The sequence below is a fragment of the Schistocerca americana genome, chromosome 1, assembly GCF_021461395.2.
Source record: "Schistocerca americana isolate TAMUIC-IGC-003095 chromosome 1, iqSchAmer2.1, whole genome shotgun sequence".
NCBI classification, from domain to species: Eukaryota; Metazoa; Arthropoda; class Insecta; order Orthoptera; family Acrididae; genus Schistocerca; species Schistocerca americana.
In genome coordinates, this window is record NC_060119.1 from 531,899,035 (window position 1) to 531,925,602 (window position 26,568).

A 26,568-nucleotide genomic window follows, 5' to 3' on the forward strand; every position below is an offset into this window, starting at 1 on the left:
TTGAAATCCTTTTATTTCGGCTATTTTTAATTTTTGTTTCACATTAAAGTAATATTTTTAATTTCATAAGTTTTAGTCTTTCATTGCCTGCTCTTTGGAATCTAAGCCCACCGTCGTTACCAGATACCTAAGTGGTGCTAATATTTTGTTGGGAAGTTTAGGTTGGTAACATAAAAAAGTATTGAAGTGTTATACACTTGATTTGTTCAATTAGCAGTATCCAAGATTCAAGCGCGTGCACCAAGAAAGAGAAAAGGAAAGTGATTCAGTTATGAAGAAGTTCTGCAAGCTAACCACCAACAGATATTAATACATGTAGAGACAAAAAATGCATAATTGTAAACTTTGGTTGCCGATAAATGAATGCGCGAGATTGCAGCGCATTCTCAGCGCCCAGATGGTAGTTATAGTAAAAAGGAGACATGTCGACAACAGAGCGTAAACTCTTTGCACATTGCATTTCACGTACTCAGTTGGTAAGTAATTATGCCACCCGACAGGGGCGTGAACAATATAAGAAGATGTCAGCAGTTGGGGAAGGAAGACTAGTTGGGCTCAAAGAAGCCGGTTGGAGCAACTGGCGAATCTCTAGATGTTTGAATAGAAGCGATGGCACTAGTCGACGATGTCGACAGGAATGGGAGAAATATCGCCGAACACAGCGTCAAGGAGGAAACGGTCGACCTAGACAGATGACAGGACGAGAAGGCCGAGGCAGTGAATACTGCAACCCAATAGGCCGTTCACAGAAAGAGGGCTGAGCTCGTGCTGCCCCTTGCTGCGGGTACCATTGACCACTGTACATCAAATAACCCGTTCGCAGTAGTGTCGGGCACATTCGATTTGGAATCTCATGACTAGGGTAGAAGTAAAATTACCAACTATGCAGCAACCAGTCGCAAAATCATGTTTTATTTATTCACTTTAGCAAAACATGATTTTGCGACTGGTTGATGCATATTTGGTAATTTTATGGTTTACGGTCGCTGCACGAATTGGGAACCACATGGAGCCCACCATTCATGGGGTAGAACTGTCTTCAGTGATGAATCTCGCTTCGAACTGAGCTCTGGAGACCAGTGCGGACGTGTCTGGAGATGTCCTGGACATTGGTGGGATAGGAACCTTACTGTCGCCTGCCGACAACCAGGAGTGATAAGCCTAGGGTGCCATTTCCTTTCACAGCAGGATCCGTTTTGTCGTTGTCCACGGCCCCTTACAGCACAGCGGTAGGTCGGCGATATTCTACGCCCCGTTTTGTTGCGCTTTATCGCAAGTAATTCTGGGCTTATATTTCAGCAAGGTAACGGCCGCCCGCACATGCCGAGAGTTTCTACTGCTTGTCTTTTTGCAAAACCCTACATTTTCCGTCAAGGACGCCGGAGCTCTCCCCCAACTAACAATGTTAGGACCATTATAGGCAGGGCCCTCCAATCAGCTCGGGATTTTGTCGATATAACACGTCAGTGGGACAGAATTAGACACACTATCCCGCAGGAGAACATCCAAAAACTCGAAGAATCAATGCCAATTCGAGTAACTGCTTCCATAATGGTTAGAGGTGAATCAATACGTTACCGGTTGTTTTGTGGGGGTTGAAGGGACCAGACTACAAAGGCCATCGGTCTCTTGTCCCACAGTCATAAAATTCTACAAGGAATAAAAAAATTTAAAAAAAACAAGCAATTGAGATCACAAGGGATAACACAGAACCAGAAAGACACAGAAAAAAAACAGACAAAAGGAATTAACAGCACACAGATTGTGACAGTGGTTGGCTGACCATGTAACCAAAAAAGGAAAAGCCAACCACCAAGAAACACACTAAAATCCACAATCTAAAACCGGAGGCCAAAGGCCAGACTCAACATAAAAAAAGGACACGAACCCTTACATTCAGCGATAAAAGACCCCTGCACAAATAAAACTCAAAACTAAGTCAGCCATTGCGGCGTCATCCGATAAAAGTGCAGGGAGCATATCAGGCAGCGCAAACGTCTGCCTGAGCGTAGTTAAAAACAGACAGGCCAACAAGATGTGGACCACTGTCAACACTGATCCACAGCGACAGAGAGGTAGATCCTCACGGCGCAAGAGATGACTGTTCGTCAGCCAGGTGTGGCCAATGCGTAGCCGGCAGAAAACAACTGAGTCTTTGCGGTAGGCTCACAAGGATGAGCGCCACACACCTGTAGTCTCCTTGACGACCCGAAGTTTGTTGGGTGAAGGCAGTGAGCGCCATTCATCACCCCAGGCACCAAGTACCTTCTGCAACAAAACTGAATGGAGAACACACTCCGAAAGGCCAATCTCCAAGTCTGGTGCATTGTCAGCCTGTTCTGCCAACGTGTCAACACGTTCATTTCCCGGGATGCCGACATGACCCAAGGTCCACACAAAGACCACGGAGCGGCCGCCTCGGGCAAGAGTGTGGAAGGACTCCTGGATAGCCATCACCAGAAGAGAGCGAGGGAAACACTGGTCGATAGCTTGTAAACCACTCAGAGAGTCACTACAGATAACGAAGGTCTCACCTGGACAGGAGCGGATACACTCTAGGGTGAGAGAGATGGCTACCAGCTCGGCAGTGAGAACACTGGAGACAGTCGGCAATGAACATTGTTCATAATGATCCCCTAGAATAAGAGCATAACCAACACGACCAGCAAACATCTAACTGTCAGTATAGAACACGTCAGAACCTTGAAACGCGGCAAGGAGTGAAAGAAAGCGGCGGTGGAGGGCCTCAGGAGGGACTGAGTCCTTCGGGTCCTGCGCCAAATTGAGCCGAAGGTATGGGCGCGGCACACACCACGGTGGTAGACGTATATGGACCCAGAAAGCAGGTGGGAGAGGGAAAAACTCAAGCCCAGAGAGAAGAGCCTGGATGCGAACTGCAATCGTACACTCTGAACGGGGCTGCCGATCTGGGAGATGGACGAAAGAGGCGGGGGACAGCAGACGGTAATTGGGATGCCTGGGAAAGGTCCAAACATGTGTAGCCAAAACGGCCAGTAATCGTTGACGCCGGAACCACAATGGAGGGACACGAGCCTCCACAAATATGCTGTTGACAGGGCTTGTCCAGAAAGCTCCAGTGGAGAGTCGGATCCGACTGTGAAGGATGGGGACCAGCAACCACAACGCAGAAGGGCATGCAAAACCATAAGCCAGACTACCATAATCTAGATCGGACTGAATTAATGCCTGGTACGGTCGTAGAAGGGTTGACCAATCGGCACCCCAGCTGGTGTGACTCAAGCAACGAAGTGCGTTAAGATGCCACCAGCATGTTTGTTTAAGCTGCCGAATATGAGGCAGGCAAGTCAACTGGGTATCGAAAACCAATCCCAAAAACCGATGTGTCCCCACCACAGCAAGAGGTTCATCATCAAGATAAAGCCATGGCTCAGGGTGAACAGTGTGATGCCGAAAACTGGAAGCCATGCCCTACAGCCCAAGACTGTGCCTTGCGGATAGCGCCCTGCAGCTGCCGTTCGGCAGCTGCAATGCCAGTGGAGCTATAGTATAGGCAGAAGTCATTAGCATACAGAGAAGCTGAGACAGATGTTCCCACCGCTGCAGTGACTCCATTAATTGCAACTAAAAAGAGGCAGACACTCAAGTCAGATCCTTGTGGGACCTTATTCTCCTGAACTCGGGAGGAACTATGGGAAGCCACAACTTGCACAGGGAAGGAACGAAACGACAGAATAATTTGTATGAAGATCGGGAGTGGGCCCCGAAGAACCCACGTATGAAGCGTGGCGAGGATGTGATGATGCTATGTCATATCGTACACCTTCCACATGTCAAAAAAGACGGCAACCAGATGCCGACGGCGGGAAAAAGCAGCACGGATGGTAGACTCCAGGCAGACCAGATTGTTGGTGGCGGAACGGCCCTTACGAAACCCACCCTGAGACGGAGCTAGAAGGCTCCGAGACTCAAGTATCCAACTCAACCTCTGGCTCAGCATGCGTTTGAGCAACTTGCAAAGAACGTTGGTGAGGCTAATGCGGCGGTAGCTGTCCACCTCCAGTGGGTTCTTGCCAGGTTTTAACACAGGGATTACGATGATTTCCCGCCATTGCGACAGGAACTCACCCTCAACCCAGATATGGTTGAAAAGGTCGAGGAGGCGTCGCTGGCAGTCCACCGAGAGGTGTTTGAGCATCTGACAGTGGATGCGGTCTGGTCCAGGAGCCATATCAGGGGAAGCAACTAGGGCACTCTGGAATTCCCACTCACTAAACAGAGCATTGTACACATCAGGGTGGCACGTGTGGAACAAAAGCCTCTGATGTCCCAACCGCTCTTTCAGTGTGCAGAATACCAGCGGGTAATGTGCAGAAGCAGAACTCTGAGCAAAATGCTGTGCTAAGGAGTTTGCAATTGCGTCAGTGTCAGTACAGACTGCTCCATTCAGTGAAAGCCCTGGTACACTTACAGGGGTCCGATAGCCATAGAGTCAATGAATCTGGGCCCAAACCTGCGATGGAGAGGTATGGAGGCTTGCATCAGCAAATGAGGCAGTGGGTTCGCGCACGGAGCCATATAAGGGGCTGAGGTGTTCCAATGAGGGATGCTGCTTGTGTTGCTGGAGGGCCCTCCTGCGATATCTAAACGCCTCAGCGATCTTGGCTGACCACTAAGGCACAGTCCTCCGCCGAGGGGACCCAGAATAATAGGGAATTGCAGATTCTGTGGTAGTAATGATGCCGGTGGTGACCGAGTGAACCACCGCATCAGTGGCGTTATTGGAAAGCGGCTCAATAGTGTCAATGGAGGTGAACAAGTCCCAGTCAGCCTTATTCATAGCCCATCTGCAGGGGTGCCCAGAAGAGTGATGCTGTGGCAGTGACAGAAAGATCGGAAAGTGGTCACTACCATACAAGTCGTCATGCACACTCCATTGGACAGATGGTAAGAGGCTACAGCTGCAGATCCAAAGGTCGATGGCTGGGTACATGCCATGTGCCACACTGAAATGTGTGAAGGCACCATTATTTAAAAGAGAAATGTCGAGCTGTGCCAACACTTGCTGAATGACGCTGAGTCGGCCTGTTGCCAATGAACCACCCCACAGATGGTTATGAGCGTTGAAGTCGCCCAGTAACAGAAAAGGTGGTGGCAATTGGGCTATCAGCGCAGCCAGGCCATGCTGCAGGACATCACCACCTGGTGGAAGATAGAGACTGCAGTCTCTATGACACCCAAACAGCGACAGCCACTAAAGGTGTTTGTAGAGGGACACACTTACAGTAAAGTGAGTGAAGGACATAGGTGCAGACGCCACCTGATACCCTCCCAGTTCTTATAATAACCCTGATAGACACGGAGGGCGGGGGTTCGCATCGCCAGAAACCAAGTTTCCTGAAGAGCAATGCAGAGGAAATGGTGATGCCTGAGAAGTTGTCAGAGCTCAGCAGGATAGTGGAAAAAACCGCAGCAGTTCCACTGAAGGGTGACAGCGTCCATGGCCGAGAAAGGCGGGAAGGGACTGATGACGCAGATTACACAGCTGGGTTACCTGCTGCCAGTGACTGAGTACCGATGGGAGTGACATCCATCATGTAAGAGGCCCCGGCGAGATCTAAGTCCTCAGTGGACGCCAGAATCTCCACCTCATCCTCAGACGCAGAGCTTGTAGGGAGCGGGGGAGTGGGTGCCACTGCAATTTCCTTGGTCTTAGGGGTCTTCGATTTCGATTTCTCGCGCTGTTCCTTCGGTTGCCCTTGCTGGGAGGGCTTCTTTGATTCAGTCTCCAGGACTGAAGGGGACCGCGAAGTCCTATGAACAGCGACCTGTGGCTTCTTCAGCCACTGGCACGTGTCTGCTGTGCCACTGGTAGGAACCTGGGAAGGGAGTAACCCAAGGGATCCCTTCCTAGCGAGAGAAGCCGAAGAAGATTTACGCTTCTGTGGCTTAGAAGTGGGGACTGGTGTCACCAATGGTTGTGGAGGTGCTGCTCCCGAGGGAGGTGGTGTGGGAGCAACCGGGAGGTGTTTTGTAGGGAGAACATTTTGCTCATGAGGGAGCGATCTAGATGCTTGTAAAACAATAAACTGGTAGGCAAGATCGCAGATCTTGGAATAAAAAGAATTCCTGTGATCTTGGCTATCAGTTTATTGTTTTGCAACAGGGAGAGTAGTGTACCCCCCCCCCCTCCCCCCCCACAATCAAGGGGCAGGTTTAGACATCCGGCTCTGAGATGCGACTGTTTGGACGTGGTGCTGATGGGGTTAGAACAGTGGTAGTCATGCGAACAGGATGGAGGCATTCAAACTTCTGCTTAGCCTCAGTGCAGGTCAGTCGGTCCAGGGTCTTATGTTCCATGATTTTCTGCTCCTTCTGGAGGATCCTGTAGTCTGGCGAGCAAGGTGAATGATTCTCTCCACAGTCGACACAAATGAGAGGCGGGGCACGTGGAGTATTGGGATGTGTTAGGCGTCCACAATCTCGACATGTGAGGCTTGAAATACAGTGGGAAGACATATGGCCGAACTTCCAGCACTTAAAGCACCACATCGGGGGAGGGATATAGGGGCTGACATCACAGCAGTAGACCATCACCTTGAACTTCTCAGGTAATGTATCACCCTTGAAGGCCAAGATGAAGGCACCAGTGGCAACCTCATTACCCCTCGGATCCCGATGCACATACCGGACGGAATGAACACGTCGACGCTCTAAATTGGCGCGCAGCTCGTCATCAGACTGCAAAAGAAGGTTCTTATGGAAAATAATTCCCTGGACCATGTTTAAACTCTTATGGGGCGTGATGGTAACTGAAACATCCCCCAATTTCTCACAAGCGAGTAACCTTCCTGACTGGGCAGAGGATGCAGTTTTTATCAATACTGACCCAGAGCGCATTTTGGACAAGCCCTCCACCTCCCCAAACTTGTCCTCTAGATGCTCTACAAAGAATTGAGGTTTCGTTGCCATGAAAGACTCCCCATCAGCTCTCATACAAACTAGGAACTGGGGCTAATAAGTGTTGCTGCCATCCTGAGCCTTTCACTCCTCCCACAGTGTCGCCAGGGAGGGAAACGATTTTGGATCGTATTTCTGAGCGTTTAATTGAGCCCGAGAACGCTTAGAGACTGCTGGTGGTTGGCCACCAGCAAGCGAAGATGTCCTAAGCTTCATCTGCCCTGGTGCCACCCACTCCGACCAAGGGTGCCACCCAGCCACAGCAAGGGCCACCTAGCAGGATGTCCATTGCCGGGAGTCCCGTTGCTCCAGGGAGATAGGCATCTACTCCTTGGCATACGTGGGGAGTTCACAGCGCAGGCATCAGCAGAGCGATCCCTGTGTTGTCAGGAGGCTACAAGCAACTGGGTACGTGGCGGCCCTACCACAATGGACTGGCTACCGTGCTGGATATTAGGTGCAAGTAGTCCATGGTCGTCGTCTCCGCAGAAAGCAACACTGCACAGTGCATGATGGAAATCGCACCCACGAGTATATTATCACCCAAGAGATGGAGAACGAGCGGGACTGCAATGCGAGAACGAGGAAACTGGCTAAAGGTCTCAATGCACGATGGACACAACGCACCATGTAAGGCGCCCTTCCCCAGTTGGCTCGCTCTTCGGAAGAATTTTGAAATATGAAGGTCAAACCCGAGAGGGGACCATCACATAAGGGCCGAAACGTGTGAGACTCCTTTTAGTCGCCTTTTACGACAGGCAGAAATACCTTTGGCCTATTCTAACCCCTGGCCCCCAAGGGGGAAATACGTTTCTGCCTTGGTAAATTTGTGAAGCTCTTTGTCTTGAATAAATTATCCATTTTTCCTCAAACTATGATCATTTACTTATCTGTACATGTTCATCACATCTACAGATTTCTGTCCCATTCAGATAATTCCTTCGTGGTGCGCCCTCTTCTTTTTTCTTAGAGTTTATTATCATGTTACTAGCGGGGCAAACATTAATAGCCTCGATGAAGTTGTAGTATTTTCTCTTTTTCTCAATACGACAAATTAATTTGGATTTTTATATTCACTCAGCAGAACTCGATATGTTTCTCATTCAATCACATACGTTTCGTCATCTGTGTAGTATCTTGTCTGGCTCTTAGTCTGCTTCTTAATGTGTTTTATGAATGTATTACTTTATGGGTTTCCATTCATCAGTCAATTATGGATTGACAGCATATTAAGTATTATTTTCAATACTTTCTTCCTGGTGTATGCAACTCTATTTTATTTCTTCAGTCGCTTTACTTTTAGCTTTGCTTAGGTAGTATACATTAAAAATCCAAGGATGAAGTATTAGAGCTGACATCTGCGGTAATTATTTTCACTCTAGTGTTGTTGTTTTTGATTTTCGCTTGTGAACATCATAAGTAAAATAAACGAGGTTGTCCAGAAGAGTGATACAACGATTTTAAAACGAAACCAGTTGGATAATCTGAAATTTAATCTCAAGTAGTATGAGATGGGACAGGGGGAGGGGGAGGCGTGGTGGCTGTGAAGGTGTGAGGGTATTGGAAGCCGTCGCTGGGCTGCAACTCGTAATTTTCAAATAGAAGTCTGGCGACAATTCAAACAGTTAGATAATTACTGGAGAAACGCAGTAGTGCCGCGATGGATGTGTTTTTGATTTTTCTTTACTGAGCCGAATCTTTGTGTCACTACTTCATGGGACGACGCTTTGTTTCAGGTTTATAAAACCAAACTCATGTTTCATCTGAGGTCGTACTTTGTGGAAAAAAGCTTCGCCTTCAGTCTGGTAACAGAACGATATGTTCCGGCTAATGTCAAGTCTGCGACTTTTCATTTCAGGGTCGGATATCCGCAGAAACCACTGACAACAAATCTCCCGATGGTCATACAATGTGATAATGAGAGATACACTCTCGTACGAAGTTCCAATTACGTCAATAATTTCGCGCTGAATGATGCTTCAACGTGCATAAAAATACATTTTTACAATTAAACGAACAAACAGGTGAGTTTAAAATACAGTATTGTAAATATGGACGAATTTCCTCATTAGATGCTGATGAAGGTGAACAGAGATTTTAGGAAAGACAACGGGACATTGTTTGAGGCAACGCAGTCAGACGTTGGCAACTCTGTTCACTATGTGATCAAAACAATACGGACGCCAGTACGTAATTCGAAAGTGACTACTGGATGTCAATAGAGGCGTATTCGCCATATACAAGGCGGCGGGGAACATTGTGCTGTCAGTAGAGAAGCAATAACAAGTCAGAGGTGGACTGGATGTCATCTGAGTAAGAAATGCACCAGGGACATTTCAACCCTTCTAAAGCTCCCCATGTCGAGAGTTGTTGAGCAGCGACATTAGCCGGCCGGAGTGGCCGTGCGGTTCTAGGCGCTCAGTCTGGAGCCGAGCGACCGCCACGGTCGTAGGTTCGAATCCTGCCCCGGGCATGGATGTGTGTGATGTCCTTAGGTTAGTTAGGTTTATTTAGTTTTAAGTTCTAGGCGACTGATGACCTCAGATGTTAAGTCGCATAGTGCTCAGAGCCATTTGAACCATTTGAGCAGCGACATTCGAGCATTGCTGCGGCTGGCTGTAAAAATTCACGTCAAATCAGCGTAAGGAATCACTAGTCAGTTCCTAAATGCTACCAAACGTCCAGCTAGCACAATCAGTGTTCGTACAGAGTCGAAAAGAATGTGGTAGAATGTCAGAGCAGCTCATCGTAGGCCACACATTTCTGTAGTCAGTGTCAAGCAGCGCTTGAGGTGGACAGTGGATGACTGCAGACGAATTATTTGGATGATGAAGAATGCTGTGGCACTCCAAAGTACGGGTCTGAGTTCGGCGAAAGCCTGAAGAGAGTCATCTGCCGCCACGTGTAGCGCCAAGAGTGAAGTACGGAGGAGGCGGTCTCCCTTGTGATCAGGGTGTGGCCCCCTTACAGTCCTTCAAAAAAAAGCTTTACCTTTGGTAAGATATTAACACATTTTACTTTTCACCGAATAGTGTACATAGTGTGAGACGCGTGAGTCATTACAACCCTTCTATTCCGTGAAAGGTTCAATATATCGAAAACAAGGTTTTCGGCAAATTATCATACGTAGAGGATCAAGTAATTCGAGGTGAAAAGTCTAGGTGCCTCATTATGTTTAATGCATTATTAGTGATTTGAGACTGGGGATGTTTCAAAAAAAAAAAACATTAACTGCAGTATTCTACATAACAAATCTCGTCAATTCAGACAGTGATTTAAATGACTTTCAGCTTCCTCTCTGAAAGCGAACACATAACTACCTACCTACTTCTTGCCTCGACTCAGGTTTCCATGGCGAGTACCGTAAACATCGTCTATCTATGTGTCGGTGGTGCAAGTTTCGTTGGAGAGGTGCATGAACTTCGAATAATAGGTCATTCAATGGCCGCATAAAGAGGACAAAAATAATCACTATATTCAATGTATTCTTACTCCGTGATTACTTGTTAGGTCTACACAAAATATATACCACTGAATTCGTCTCTCTGAGACCTGCTGTTCCTGCAACAAAAAATAGCTTAGTTCCATTTAAGGCAAAAAGTTGATGCCTGTATCACGGCTATGAATGAAGTTGCGAGAGTACATTACTGTTTGTTTCAACAGCCCATGATAGCTCTTCATCATGGTGTAAATTGTCCACAGTTTTCCTAACAGGTCAAAAATAATTTGAGGTGAAAAAGTTAGGCGTACCGCACTACAGGGTCTTCAAAAATTCTGTGGCCAAACTGACAGATACGATGACGGAACAACAACAAAAAATATCTCTTTCCGCAGCTATATGTCTGCAGCGCACATTCACTAATCATCAGGCATGCTTAACTAGCGCTGTTGCGAGCTGAAAGTACAAAAAGTACTTCCTTGAAACATCGTTACACCAGAGTTGATTTCAGGTACCTAGTACTGTGCCATCCTGTCGCTCGAATCTAGCAGTTAACCAGGATGTAGCGTTTTAGTGCGTGCTCGGCGGTCGCAGTACCTTACACTGAACACCACACATGCAAAGATCCTTGGACCTCACCAGATTAGATTTCTTTCTCTGGGGCCACATGACTGTTCGAGGATTGACATCTGTCCACACGTGCGTGTTGTGTTAACTTACTGTCATCTCTTGTGAATCTTGCGTCATCTGTAGAAATGCAACCTGTGATTTGGATCTTCAGCGGACCGTATCTCAACAGGTATTGGTTTCCGGACATTTAATTACAGTTCCAGTTCTGACCCATAATACCTTCTGTAGGAATAGGTGACACTTTTTTTAATTGCCCTATACAGAAGTAAGCAAGAGGAGAAGATGGGTAATAAACAACATCAACAAGAACCAAGAGGGAACAATAAGATCGAAGGCCAAGAACGTAGCTCTCGGATTAAAAAGGCGGTAAGACTGGGATATGGCCTTTCGCCGCTGTTGTTCAGTCCATCCATCGAAGAAGAAATCACGGGAATAAAAGAAAAATTCAATAGAGGGATTAAAATTCATGGTGAAAGGATATCTGTAATAAGATTCGCTGATGTAATTGCTACCCTCAGTGAACGAGAAGAAGGTTGTAAGGAATGAACTGTTCAATCAATACAGAATATGGAATGAGAGTAAACAGAATAGAGACGAAAGTAATGATATGTAGCAGAAATGAAAATAGCGGGAAACTAAACATGGCCGTGTTGGGTAGCCGTGCGGTCTCAGGCGCCTTGACCAGGTCTGCGCGACTCTCCCCGTCGGAGGTTCGAGTCCTCCCTCGGTCATGGGCGTGTGTGCGTGTGTGTGTGTGTGTGTGTGTGTGTGTGTGTGTGTGTGTGGATGGTATACAATCGACGTTGTTTCCATTCATTTTCACGTAGAGTATGTTGTTTCTCGAAAATCCTTATCTGGTACGATGCTGCCTTAGAGCGGATGTATCGCTGCTAGAGCTGCGATTGTAGCTTGTGAAGTAAATGTAGTAGACACCTCAAAACTGAAAGGCTTTTTGTTTCCTTCACAGACGGAGTCGCAGCTGGAGGAGTGTGCGACCCCTGGTGGAGGACCCGGGCAGTGCCGACACCTGGCCAACTGCGTGCTGCCCAACTTCACTGACAGCCTGGATGACTTCCTGCCCTACCTCTGTGTGGTCGACGGCAGGTCAGTAGCTGCTTCTAATACAGAATTACTTTCAAAAACGTTGTGGCGTCATTTGTGCAGAATGCAAGCCCTCGTGTCTGTTGCGGTTGTTGTCTGCTGATTGTGTTCTTGCAGATCGCTTAATCACTGGATCAAAACAGGAGGAGGCTGAACGACTCATTTGCTGTCTCGGAGGTTTTCCTCTTCGCTGCCTGTCCTTCCTTAAACTTCCACCCATTTTAATAACAAATCATATAATTTGTAAGCACTGACGATTTGCTGACTCGATGCTTACTAAATTTTTATTTGACGCTTTTGGCTAAACATTGCCCCTCTCTTGCTTTGTCGGTTTCGAATCTGGCCACTGATGACGACCAACCAATAGCGGTAGCAGGCATTTCAACCAATAACCCTTCTCCAACATAAGAGTGCCTTTCTATCCAATGACGATGGTCCGCCAATGGTATTCACAGGAGATGAGCTACCATACGCCCCTTCTTCTGCATCAGAGCGGGAATATTAGCCTATGACTATGGCCCACCAATGGTAGCCCTATGAATTTTAACCAATACTATCACTTCTTCAGCACGAACACCAGAAAACTCCCCCTTTATAAGTGGACTCGACACTCGTCTCTGACAGTGTTCTAGCAGTAGTGAACACCAAAATATCCTGAGGAAGATCCCAGCAGAGGGGTCGAAACGTCGAACATTTTAGAAGAAACATGACGCGACCTAATAACCCAGAAGATTTTAACTTTATTACTTTACTCGACAGTATACTGTGGTGTTTTACGACAGAAACAGTTACACTTGCACAGTCGGAATTGTCAGTCGCCGGTTCGCCTTGGAGATGGCTGCACATTGAATAGCCAAAATATTGGAAAGTGAAGCACTGCTGTTCCTGATGCACGCCCGAAAATTATGTGATATGTTTCTGTTTAAATCTTAATAATAATGTCTTGTCAAACACGGAAGACAAATTAATTAATTTCAGGCTGAGCCGTAGCGGGGTTGTTGGCGTCGCCTTTCGAATTGCTGGCGCCACTAGACCGATCTTTCGTGGGATACCCCTGTGGTTTAGGGCCATTAAGATCTTTGCTCGAGGTTGCTGGTGGAGGACGGGCGTGCCGTGACGAGGCGAGCTGGGCAGTTGGTAACGGACACCGCGCGAGGGGGGAGCTCGCCTTCTGCTGGCTGCAGCCTGTCTGGCTTTTCTAACCGTGCAGGCCGCAGCGACACCGCGCCGTCGTGCTGTCAAAGCGTTGCCGGCACTGCAGCTCAGCGGCCGGCACGTTAGCTCAGCATGTTCGGTCACAGGGTTACCTACCCTCTGTAATAAAAAAAACTGAGTGAACGGATCAATGAAGAGCCTGGACGGGTATCATCGAACGTCCGACCCAAGGAAAATCAAAGAACAATATAGAACAAAAATGAGATAAAAAACGCGTGCTCGGTCACAGGGTTAATCGCCCTCTGCAACAAAAAACTGAGTAAACGGATCAGCGATAAACTTGAATGGGTGTCATGGGACGTCCGTCCCGAACAAATGGAATGAACAATAAAGAACAAAATGACATAAAGATTTACTACGACAAATTATTACTGCTTAAAGAGAGCGTTTTGGGTCTTACTATTATCGCCATTTCGGCGTAATATGTTCTCGCTCCCCGAGGTTAATTATTTTGCAATTGGTCCCTGCTTCTTTGTATTGAAGTTATTCAATATCGGAGTCTCTATATTTTATTTATTATTGGTTTACGTGAGAGTTACTTGTCTGAGTGTTTTGTAGCTAAGGTTGATTTAAAATTTTCAGTCATTTAAATTTTATTAATTACAGGTTTAACGAGAGTTATTAGTCGAGGTCAGTTGTGTAACTACAGTTCATTCGAAATTTTCAGTCATTTAAATTTTATTACTTACTGGTTTAGAGGAGAGTTGTTATCTCAGTTTTGTAACTGGAGCTGTTATCATTGAGGGCCTGCCTGTTCCCTTTTTAATTAAAGTAAGAGCTGAAAAGTAAGAGCTGTTTAGGTTAGCCGAAACTCTTGTTAATCAATATCTACCTGTATTATTGCCCTATTATTGAGAGATGAAATCTTACTCAATGTATTATGTTATTAACTGAAATTTTGGTTGCCAAATCGCTGCTTGTTTCAGAGGAATTATGTCAACTACGTAGGAAAAGGTAATGACACATTACGGTAAATGGGCCCTAACCTTTGACCTTCACGCGAGTACTCCCATGTTGGAAGAAAAGATTTTAGAATAATTTAAAATGACATCGGGAACAAGATCCCTAACCATGTACTAAACCGAAAATAAGCGTCCAAATGTCGTCTGCAAACTGAAGATGTTATTCCTCTCAAAACACACTACAACCAGTAAGGAATCCAGCACATTACTATAAAAAGTTTTCAGTTTAGACCAGCTCCCTATCAACTACTAACGACAGCTTTTTATACAGTGACAAACTCCTTTCATACACTGCGTAAATAGAAAAAATGTTCGAGCCTTTGGTTCAAACTTTACCACAGATGTAACGCTGCTATCGTTGTTTCCTTACTTACGGTTGCATTTTGGATTTTTAGATGCTCAGCTCGTAGTCACATGAGCTTCTTATTAATATCTCCTGTGAGGATCTTAACATACCAGCAAAAATATTTCATTGTTAGAGGTGGAAAATACACGAAATACCGATTCAGAATGTCATTTTTACGCTACGTAGAGCTCAACGGAAAATGATTCGATATCAGTAGTATGTTTGTGCAGAAAATCTGCAACGATCTGTCACTGACGTCTCCACTTATTCATAGCTGTAAAGATGCAATCTAAATATGAACTGCTTCAACACAAAACCGCTCCTGCTAAATTCCAATATCATATTTGAATTTCACGACTGTTTAGCGGTTCTAGATCTCTTACATATTCCTTAACGCAGAAGTGTTGCGTGTTTGTTGACTTTTTTATAGAGACAAATTACTGAACGAGAGAAGGAAAGCACGAAAACGAGGGGAAGTTAGGACGAGTAAGACAGCTTCTCTGTTTCACCGACTATATGGACCGCGCAGTTACGTTCTGAACTATTTTTGTGTTTCTGTTCCAGTTATGTCGGAGCTTGCTGTCCGGACAACACGATTCCTGCCACGCCCCTTGGATGAGGCACACGATGATTGCCGAGACCGTTATTCTACGCAGAGTTTTGTTCCAGAAATTGCCTTCCGTAGCTGTGGAGAGACAGATAGGAATATTTGACGTTCATACAAAGACAAAACCTTGTTGAATAATTTGTAAAGTATTGTTCGCTCGTGATTATTATCCACAGACATTAAATATTGTCACAACAGATGGTAGTTTCATTTTATTCGGATAAAATTGGTTTTCTTTCTTGAATGCTCCCTTTTCGCTTCAGCACTTTACTATACCAACCATCATAACGGCACAAAGTCACGCTTGGTTGACAATATTGCAGGCGTAAAACAAGATCATGGTACAGCCATGGCGTAATAGTACAGTACAAGTACACACCGTCCATAAGTTTTGCAAATGCAAAGTCTTAACACAGTTGATAGTCGTCTCCAAATGCAGAATGTAGCCTTTCATCTTGACGATGAACGATTGGACTTAGCTCCCACTTTGCGGCGCCATGAGTGTTCAAACACTTGTCACCAGAAGATGTATCTCGTTTGTTTCGAAACCAGTACTGACTTTTTAATAAAAGTATTTCAAAAAGTGCAGAAAATTTTATTCGGCATGTGGAATTTTGATTGCTGTTGCCATACCTGTAAAATAATATAGCCTAAATTACCACGAATAGACAACAAATTAATGGAAGCTGTACGAGAAATCACAGCGAGTCAACGACGTAAAGAACTTTCCAGCTCCCCAGTTAAACAGAACTTTCTAATCTTGCACGCTCTCACATGTACAATGACAACCACCGAAAGCATCGCCGGTGGCTTCGTCGAAATTATCACAAGTGACGAGCAAAGAAAATAAGTACATTCAGGTTGCACTGTATAACATATGCGAAACCCCTTGAGTGCCAAAAGCCGTTCGGCCCCAGCAAACTAATTATGAGCCGGGCATGCCTTTATAACAATATTAATGCGAGCAGTTTTAATGGATAACGGGATTCCTAAGACCCTGACTGTTGATTCTAAAGTGGAGAGTTACTCAAAACTTTATTTTAGCATGAATGGTTGCCACATAAGCGAAACAGTCTTTCAGTATGCACAATAAATTTCAATAAAACATTGTAAGAAATTAGCGGATTATTCAAGATTGCAAAATTATTTATAAACTCAATACATATAACTTTAACTGCTGGATTTTGAAACGTTTGCAGAGTTACATTTCCCATCATGATAACTAAGCTCTTCTAACACAAATATCAAACAGTAATTTGGTCTGAAAATTTGATATCCCTAAAGTAAGACAGTGACTGGACATCTGCTGGTTAATTAAGAGGCTCATTCACTCAGTTACCAACCGTGGATCTAAGACAGCTTATCACACGCAAATTCCCAGGCGCGGACCAAGCATGTCCCGTCACGCTGGGGCTGCAACTTATACTCACCATAATTAATTTCGGACTGCTGTGCTGGACGCCGCTGACTTGCACACCGCTCTGCTGCAGAGGACGTGGGCGTTGTGCCGCAGCTGCAACTCTGAAGATGGGAAACTCCGAAGACGTGCTCTCTGGACTGCGACTTCAGCATCCCAGCCGTGTGCTCTGGACTCCGTCTACCTTGAATTCTACCACCGACTCCTATTTTCTAGCGTCTTCCTCTGTCCATCAGTGTTCCCAGCCAAGCCGTTCATGTCGGCCAACACCGAAAATTACATGCACGGTGGCCCAATAGCGTGGATTCCCTCGAACGCACAGAATTACGCCAAGATAACGCCTCAGATAGCAACCCAACAGTATCGCAAAACCGCCTTCCCTCTTCTGCTTCTTCTTCATGACGTCACCAATGCCATGGTTTCACGCACAACACTGGCCTCGCCAACGCTGCGCGCTTCCACTGTTTGCGTGGCGACTCTGCCGCAGACAATAGTCGCAGGGCCATCTGGATGTTCGTTGGCGACCCAACTTCCACTAACACACAGCACCTCAGGCTGCAGTTTCTCCTCACGTCAGAGAGCCGCTCTTTTCTATAGCAGTCTGTACGTCCTGTCCCAAATTCGAGGTGCTCTCCCTTCCCACACTCACAAAAGTCATCCAGAAAACAGGCCATTCCAGCACCAAATTGAAATGAAAACAAATGAGGATCTACAGGGTGATTATAATTAAAGTCAAACTTTCAAAACGCTGTAGAAATAACACACGGGTCAGAATTACGTAAAATTGCAACGGAATATTATCGAAAAAGGGGGAAAACGTATGGCAGAAAATGGCTCAAATGGCTCTGAGCACTATGCGACTCAACTTCTGAGGTCATCAGTCGCCTAGAACTTAGAACTAATTAAACCTAACTAACCTAAGGACATCACACACATCCATGCCCGAGGCAGGATTCGAACCTGCGACCGTAGCGGTCACGCGGTTCCAGACTGAAGCGCCTTTAACCGCACGGCCACACCGGCCGGCCAATGGCAGAAAAAAATAGTGTGAAAATTGATCAATAGGTGGCGCTGTATGTACCAGAATGCGTAAATAAAATCATCTGTCACGCGCACGACCCATTGAAGTTAGTATAAACACGCCGGGTTCACGGCTTTTCTTCGTCACGCAATTGTGACGTTCGCCACGACTGTCTTAATACAGGATCGCGCTTTGCTTGTAAAGCTGTATTACAAGAATGATGACTGTGCACACGTCGCCCTGCAGAAGTTCCGGACACTGAAAGGTTTGAAAGAAGGCGTTGGACCGATGACTGCCGTGGGTCTGGAGAAAATGATTCGGAAATTCGAAAAGACGAGTTCTTTTGGTGTGAAATCTGGTAGAGGGAGGAAACGAATTGATTCGACGTCAGTGGAAGCAGTGGCCACAGCAATGCAGGAGGAGACGAGTGGTGGTGTGCATAAGTGTAGTTCACGGAGAATTGCCCGAACATTGGACGTACCCGTGAGCACGGTGTGTAAAATCCTACGAAACATCTTTCTTTGCTATCCCTTAAAATTATCCGTGTGCATGAGCTGCTTTCTGTTGACCTGCCAGCAAGAGAGACTTTTGCTTTAGAATTTCTTGCTCACGTGGACGTGGACAATGATTGGCAGTGGAAGATTTTGTGGACAGAAGAAACCCACTTCCACCTGACAGGATACGTCAATACACAGAACAGTCGAACATGAGCAACGGAAAATCCACACGCAAATCAACCAGTACCACTTTATCCTCAAAAGGTCACTGTGTGGTACGGATTTACAGCACATTTATCATAGGGCCATATTTTTTCGAAGAGACAGGTGACGAAACACACCACTCTTCGTTGAATCTATCTCCTCTATCTGTTCTACCTGATAGGGATCCCAGATAGATGAGTAATACTCAAGAATCGGGCGAACAGGCGCCTTATAAGCCACTTCTTTCGTGGATGAGTTACATTTCCTTAATATGCTTCCCATGAATCTGCTTTTCCCACTATCTGTTTCATATGATCATTTCACTTAAGGTCGCTCTGGATAGTTACACCTAGATATTTTACGTCAGACGCTGTCTCCATCTGTTTGTCGTCAGTGATGTAGCTGTACAGTAGTGGATTTCTTTTCCTATTAATGTGCAATATGCTACATTTATTTACGTTCAGGTTCAACTGCCACAGTCTGCACAATTCGTCAATTCTCAGCAGGTAGTTCCGCAAATTCTTTCTCTCTTCTGGCGTTGCTACTTTGGTATAAACAACTGCATCATCTGCGAATAGCCTTAAATAGCATCCGTTGCTTTCTACTAGATCTAAGGGAGGGGAGGCGTGAGGGGGGGGGGGGGGAGTGATGGCAGCCGTCAGGAGCTCGACATTTATAATCGAAAGCCGAGACTTGAAAACAGAATGAATTTTATTGCAAGTGAAGGGTCCTCGCTCACTGCAGTGTCAGCACAGGGTTTAACCGTTCATATAGCATTTTCACTTGTCAGTGTCCGTATTCTACTTCTCATTCATGACCAACCATTGGAAAGACGCTACACCATTCAGTACATTTAAAATAATTTAACACGCACAGTTCAAAGGATTACAGCAAACTTAACGTACCGGAAGAAAAATACTGCAGTTAAGAAGTAGATTTTGAGGTAAATCCTGGGTCCCATCAAAGAAAAATGCGGGCACGGAAGTGTATACGCACTTGGAGGTGATATGTGATACGAGTCAAAAACGAGCGGCCGCACTTTATGTCCTTTCCACACGAATAAGCCCAGTAAGGATGTCTGAAATCACATTAACCTACTTGCGATATAAAAAAATCAAATTGACATGGTTCACAAGAGAAAAAGATACTCAATGTCTGGAAATTCCTCCTACTGATACACAGCAGCGTATCCGCTTAGGGAAAAAAATGAATAAACAAGGGTTTCCAGGAAAATAGTAAGTTGGAGTCAGGTAAAGCGTGGACCCAATACTGAAAAGAACAACACCGGAAACGAATCCAGGAGCATTGGCCGTAAAGAAAAGCCAGTTCAGTTGACGTGGTTCCTAGTTGTCCGACACGAAGAAAGAAGAACACTGCAGTTATTAGCTTCAGTAGGGCTAGTTAGATTCGCCATGAGCTCTTTACTTAAATAAACTACTTTTACACAGGCCATTTGAAACAGGAATACTAAGTTGTATTGAAGTAGGACGTAATCATTACACAGAATTGGAGATTATTTTGAATCTATGAACATCTGTTTGATATTTAATCTACATTTAAATATTCATCTGTGACATAAGCACAAAAAAGGCGAATATGACCTGGACAGAGTTAGGTATCTGCAAGAAGGGAACTAGCTTTCCGACTTATCTAGCAGCTTCAAAGACATTTAAATCAAAACATCTTGAAATACTTGCGTTTTTTATTTCTTAGTATTAGTACCCATGTCATGAAATATATTGCATCGTGTCAAGCAAAGTAACATGATACATGTCATGGCACCACGAACAAATCCACCTCCATAAATTTTATCCTCCCTTAACAACCTCTTCATTTATTACATGTACGCTCTGCAACCATATGACATTACAAATTATTTACTGTGGCTGGCGAATATTTTGGATTTTGGGCACAGGATCAGGGACCTAGGCTAAAAATTGCAAATTGCAAGACGCGGGTGTGCCAGCACCTTGCAGCTAAGAGAGCTCATTGCACTGAGGAAGTAGGGTTAAGTCTTAAAATTGCGCGAATATGTCAAGATGTTTTGATTGAAATGTCTTTAAAGCTGCCAGATAACTCGAAGAACTAGTTCCTTCTTTTACATTCCTAACTCTGCACAGAACGCATTCGCATTATTTGCGCTGTAGTAAGAGTAATTTTCATTCTGGTTCCTACATTTTACTGTACCATAATTCTGACATTACACAGCCATGGCTTGGCAACCGATGTAAGTTTTTGTTGTCTCGTGGGACGACTGATCCGGTATAGGTATTTTTAATTGCTTTTCGAACCATTTGCTTATATAGCTGCAAGGGACAAAACTTCCACAAAACGTCAAGATGACCATTAATTATATGTGTCATCTTACAAAATTTGAAGCGGTTCTCAACACAGTCTGTGACATAGAATAGCGCTCGTAAAAAAACTCACAAAAACGTGTTTTTTTCAGTTAAAAGTCGAACAATGCTAGATTTTTGAAATCAAGTTTTCAATATTATCGTAAGAATGCATTTTTTATTTATTAGTATCACATTAAATCGTTCCCATGCATTCAATTCACGTGAAAATGATTTTTATGTGCTATTTATGCCTCGAATTTAAACCTTCGTTATCTCGACAACGGATAAAGATTATTGGAGAAAAAAAAATTCGTTTTCACTTTATTCAGTTACCTTCCTTACTGTAAAGTTTTAAACGATTCGTACAAGTTTAAAATATAGAAGTGACGCACTTCGAAATCTCCGGGAAAAACGTGCTTTTTGCACTAAAACCCGAACGGTGCACTTACAAATGATGGAATTAGCTGAGCATTAGTTTCAGCTCAATTAATCTCTTTTGAAAACGAATTAATCGATTCGCTCAATATGTCTGTGCGCCAGCTCCTGTACGTCGTTCAAACTTTGGTTAATATACCGGGTGATCAAAAAGTCAGTATAAATTTGAAAACTGAATAAATCACGGAATAATGTAGATAGAGAGGTACAAATTGACACACATGCTTGGAATGACATGAGGTTTTATTAGAACCAAAAAAATACAAAAGTTCAAAAAATGTCCGACAGATGGCGCTTCATGTGATCAGAATAGCAATAATCAGCATAACAACGCAGGACAAAGCAAAGATGATGTTCTTTACAGGAGATGCTCAATATGCCCACCATCATTCCTCAACAATAGCTGTAGTCGAGGAATAATGTGAACAGCACTGTAAAGCACGTCCGGAGTTATGGTGAGGCATTGGCGTCGGATGTTGTCTTTCAGCATCCCTAGAGATGTCGGTCGATCACGATGCACTTGCGGCTTCAGGTAACCCCAAAGCCGATAATCGTACAGACAGGGGACCTGGGAGGCCAAGCATGACGAAAGTGGCGGCTGAGCACACGATCATCACCAAACGATGCGCCATCTGTCGGACATTTTGTGAACTTAGTTTTTTTTTTGGTTCTAATAAAACCCAATGTCATTCCAAGCATGTGTGTCAAATTTTACCTCTCTATCTGTATTATTCCGTGGTTTATTAAGTTTCCAAATTTATACTGATTTTTAATCACCCGGTATTTTAACGCAGCTACAGCAAGACAAATGGCCACTGGTCCAGTCTAAACAAAAAAACTTTTCACCCATGTTTCTAGTCAGATAGGAATCCCTCTACCTCTAAATCGCGATCTTGCGCGCGACCTTCTCAAACATATTTGTTACAATAATTAACAATAAACAATTAAGATTACTGAAATTGACGGCTCTTCTTAATTTTACACCTAAATTTATCCAAGTTATATGGAATGTTTTCAGGACTGATTATAAATTTATGAAATAATTTCTACTGCTTGGGTCAGTTCTTACTAATATTTAAATTAGCACAACGCATTTAGGCAGCATACTGTCATCATCGGTTACAGTACAGCTACAGTGCGCATTACATTAATTTGAAGTGTGATTCGGTTCATTCTGAGTGTGCCATTAAGGTTACGTATCAAAATACGGACATTATGCTGGAAAATTAGATGACTGGCACACAGAGCACAGCAACAAAATCATCATAACTTAACACTTTCACATTCAGATGTTCTGGTACACACAGCAAATGAAGCTAATCACACTTCAGACTAAAGTAAAGTAATTGAATTATACTGAATGTGATGATGGCAGAACGCTGCTAAAACGCGCCGTGCTACTTAAATGGTACCAATTGACTAAAGCACTAGAAATTATTTCATAAACTTTCTGAATTTGCTTTGATCATCTCTCACAATCCGTTATTGTCAAATGTTTGGAGGGCTACTACGACGAACTTGGAGATAGAAACTACTCATTTTGGATTTCGATTATATCATTAAGAAACATGATTCTGCCCCAATTTACGTGGGCATAAAGGATTCTGTAGAGCTGAACCTCGTCAGGCGTGAATGCAAATGCAGATCCCATCGTCATTTCGAGAGTGATCAAAAGGTAATATGTGGACTTTTAGCAACAGCTGACAGGTGCAGTCAAATTAAAGCGAGACAGATGGGAAAAATGTAAGTAAACTGTGGGCGGGACGACGTGCTGATAAGGCTGTTTCGACTACGCTGCAGATTGGTTCATTTCTCTGCCTCGTGACAACTGGGTGTTGTGTGATGTCCTTAAGTTAGTTAGGTTTAGGTAGTTCTAAGTTCTAGGGGACTGATGACCATAGATGTTATGTCCCATAGTGCTCAGAGCCATTTGAACCATGTAGATTGATTCAAATGGCTCTGAGCAATATGGGACGTAACTTCTGAGGTCATCAGTCCCCTAGAACTTAGAACTACTTAAACCTAACTAACCTAAGGACATCACACACATCCATACTCGAGGCAGGATTTGAACCTGCGGCCGTAGCGGTCGCGCGGTTCCAGACTGTAGCGCCTAGAACCGCTCGGCCACTCCGGCCGGCACGCTGCAGATGTTTCACTTGGAAGCCCTTACACATCCTTCATACAACCCGGTCTGTCCCCATGCGATTTTCATATTTCTGGAGCCATGAACAAAGAACTCATGGCTGTCGATTTGCTTAGGACGAATAGGGGCACGCCTGGGTACGATGTTGGTTCCCTACGCAGCCGCAAAAATTTTTCCGTAAAGGCATTAATCGTTTCATCTCACTGTGGCACAAATATGTTAACTGTTATGGTGATTACTTTTAAAATTATAGAGTTTGTGTACTATTTTCCATTTGTCTCGTTTTGATCTCACTGCCCCTTCCACGTCTTTCTCTTCACTTATTGCTGACTTAACTATTACCCTTTGCTTTCCATTCCTGTGTCGATTATGTATAAAGCGCAGTGAAATACGGGTATTCTAGACTAATGTATAACGATGAGTTGGTGTCTATGAGTAACTGTTGCTTTTAGTCATCCATGCATAAACTACAGAACTGATTGGGTTGAAATCTTGCATGAACATAGCTAATATATTTCGTTCCAACATAAGCCGACAGCGGATCTGGAAGTTATTACCATCGCAAACAAAGGCTGTTTATAGGATACTAACCACAAATTTTCAACAACAGCATTCAAACTGCAATGCACAGATGTTTTTTAGAAACACCAGTTCGACAGATTGCACTATGCTGACAGTATTATGTTTTCAAGATTGCAGTAGCCAAGGGTTGGCATTGAAGGGGACGACTCTGTAACGGTCGTATTGATTCCTTGACGTCCCAACTAAAGATAGTTTCTAAATAAGCTGCGCACTCCAACGGGGATATTTGTGTTTCTGGCTGTAGACAGCTACGTGCTTCACTCTACAACTATCGTCTTCTTTTCTTGACATCGTCGTATGTCTGCACTTACGTAAGTTTCAGTTGTTTCAGTCGGAAATGCCTGACAGAGATAATAAAAATCAAGAAGAGTGGTAACAACATAATGCTCAGGACGTACAAACATTGAATTTGCAGCAGTGATGGACTTGTTCTCTCGAACTCGTTTTTCAACGTTTATGAAAGCAGCTGACAATTCCATCTTGCTTACGGGCTGTTACGAAACCTTTGAGCGCTGGAAAACAAATTGCCTCCCGGTACCACACCGTATCTTCGCTGCAGGAAACTCTCTGATGTCCCTCACCGTCGTCAACAACCCTGGATGCGTACAGAACTTTCCAAGAGCTCAGGGAAGTTCTAAATCGACTGCCCCCTGGAATGTTTCTTGTCTCAGTACAAATTCCTCTCGAGTTAATTAAATGACATGGCTTGCCTATAAAGACGAGCTTTTTGCAGCCTGCATTGTAAGCTTTGATCCAGAGAAATACCTAGCTAATTCAAAAATACCACCGTTCTATCGATGTTCAGGGAAGGTGACTGGAATCTCTTTGACAACGATCGTGTTACTTTGGTTCTGTCAATCTCAACTAAAACTTTTGCTGAACTGCCAACGAGTTATATCTGAGATCGTGGTTCCAGATTGTCAGTATTGTTTCAGGATTTACAGAGGTAAATTCGACACGATGTTTTGTGAGAGGCAACTCCAATAAAAATGCAGAGAGACTTATTTCGCTGTCGCAGTATTTTATTGATCTAATTCAAGCTTTTCACGATAGAAATACGTGTTTCGTTTATTTTTCACATAATCCGCGTAATCCAATTCAGATCACCCACGATCTGAATTTTATGTTTTGTGTTGGCACCAAGACTATTTTCTCTATACTTCACAGTCATTGTTCATAAAATCCAGTTGTTGAACTAAGACGCCATTTCGGTGGAGCAGTTTCCAAACTTTCGAGACTTACATAAAAAGATGACCACAGGCATGGAAGTAACGTGACTGTAGTATGAACAAGACGGTACATCATCTGCTCTCATATTAGAAGGGTTAAAGTACTCTGTGAATGGTTCCAAGGGTTCGTATGGTCACATTGAACTTAACATCAATATGCAAAACTTTCCGTATGTTGAGGAAAATTTATCTAAGAATGGTATCCAGACACATGGTAGGGAGAAGAGCTTACGTTAATACATCTCTTGGAACACTAACACGTCCCCATGAACGAAGATCTTCGAGCGAACACCGCACTTAACAATGTGGTTATTATTTCACAAGTATATGTTTGTAAAATATGTGCGCAGAACAATGTCACTTACATAGAGATGGGAACAAATGAATGAAAACTCTCGACTCATCCCTTTCTTCTATATTCCGACATAACTGTCGTAAAGGAGTGTGACTATAATATAAGTAAAATGTTTATTTGACACTGCATTACTGAAGCCACAGTCACAGTACGTTATTTTTTGTAACCCTTTTTTTAAGGAAAAAAAAATTATGTACTGTGACAATGGCTTCACTATTGTAGCGTCAAATAATCATCCCTTTGTAGTTTGACGTATCGGTTGAATTTTATTCTGCTGAGTTAAACTAGTCTGTGACAACAAGTGAATGAAAACAACCGATACAGTGCATTGTAGTTTTGCGTATTAACAGAATTATTCATTCTTTTCAAGTAAGCCCCACGCTTTCTGTACACGTTGCCTCAACATTTACTGAAAGATACTAAACGGTCGATGGGTCCAAACCGGGGGTAATAGAGAGACATAATTTCAATAAATTTAGATTAAAAGGTAATTGTTAAACCATTTAAACAAAAATTAACAGTGCAGCAACAGGCATTAGATGTTTAAAACCAATATTGATATTTAATCCTGGAACTATGAAAAATTCGTATTCAAGTAAATAAACACATGAATTTTGGAAATACGTCATTTATAGAAATACATAAGATGCCTTATTTGTCTCTAAAATGTTGGCCACCCTACTCATGATTCATGTACACGGCGCAAATCAGTTAAAGTGTCTCCTTTTCGAAACGACGAAATTGTCTCCCATTGCTACGTAGAAATTTGAAAACTGGCTGAAATGTACTTAAAACTTTCTTCTGTAATGGAAATGAAATGAATGTATGGTATCGTTGGCCGGGAGGACCCATCCGGGGAAGTTCGGCCGCCAAGTGCAAGTCTTATTTCATTCGACACCATATTGGGCGACTTGCGCGCCGGTGATGAGGATGATATGATGATGAGGACAACACAAAACCCAGTCCGCTGCCGGGAATCGAACCCGGGCCCGCTTGCACGGGAGGTGAGCACGTTAGTCACAGCTAAGCAGGCGGAGTTCTTCTGTAATAATGGTGCAAAAGTGTGGCTCCTGCTAAGGCACTCTCGGGCTCGACAAGGCTTCA

The 26,568-nt window shown here is 44.2% G+C and overlaps 1 protein-coding gene across 6 annotated transcripts in view; it reads left to right on the plus strand.

Moving 5' to 3' along the window:
- Window positions 1-15,436, plus strand: part of LOC124605423 (inter-alpha-trypsin inhibitor heavy chain H4-like) — a 262,768-nt gene extending 247,332 nt beyond the window's left edge. For all 6 annotated transcript variants that reach the window (XM_047137117.1, XM_047137099.1, XM_047137090.1 and 3 more), the window contains 2 exons: window positions 11,976-12,112; window positions 15,197-15,436. In XM_047137117.1, coding sequence (XP_046993073.1) covers window positions 11,976-12,112; window positions 15,197-15,251 — 192 coding nt within the window. In that variant the 3' untranslated portion in view covers window positions 15,252-15,436. The remainder of the gene's footprint in view (window positions 1-11,975; window positions 12,113-15,196) is intronic.
- The last annotated feature ends 11,132 nt before the right edge of the window (window positions 15,437-26,568 follow it).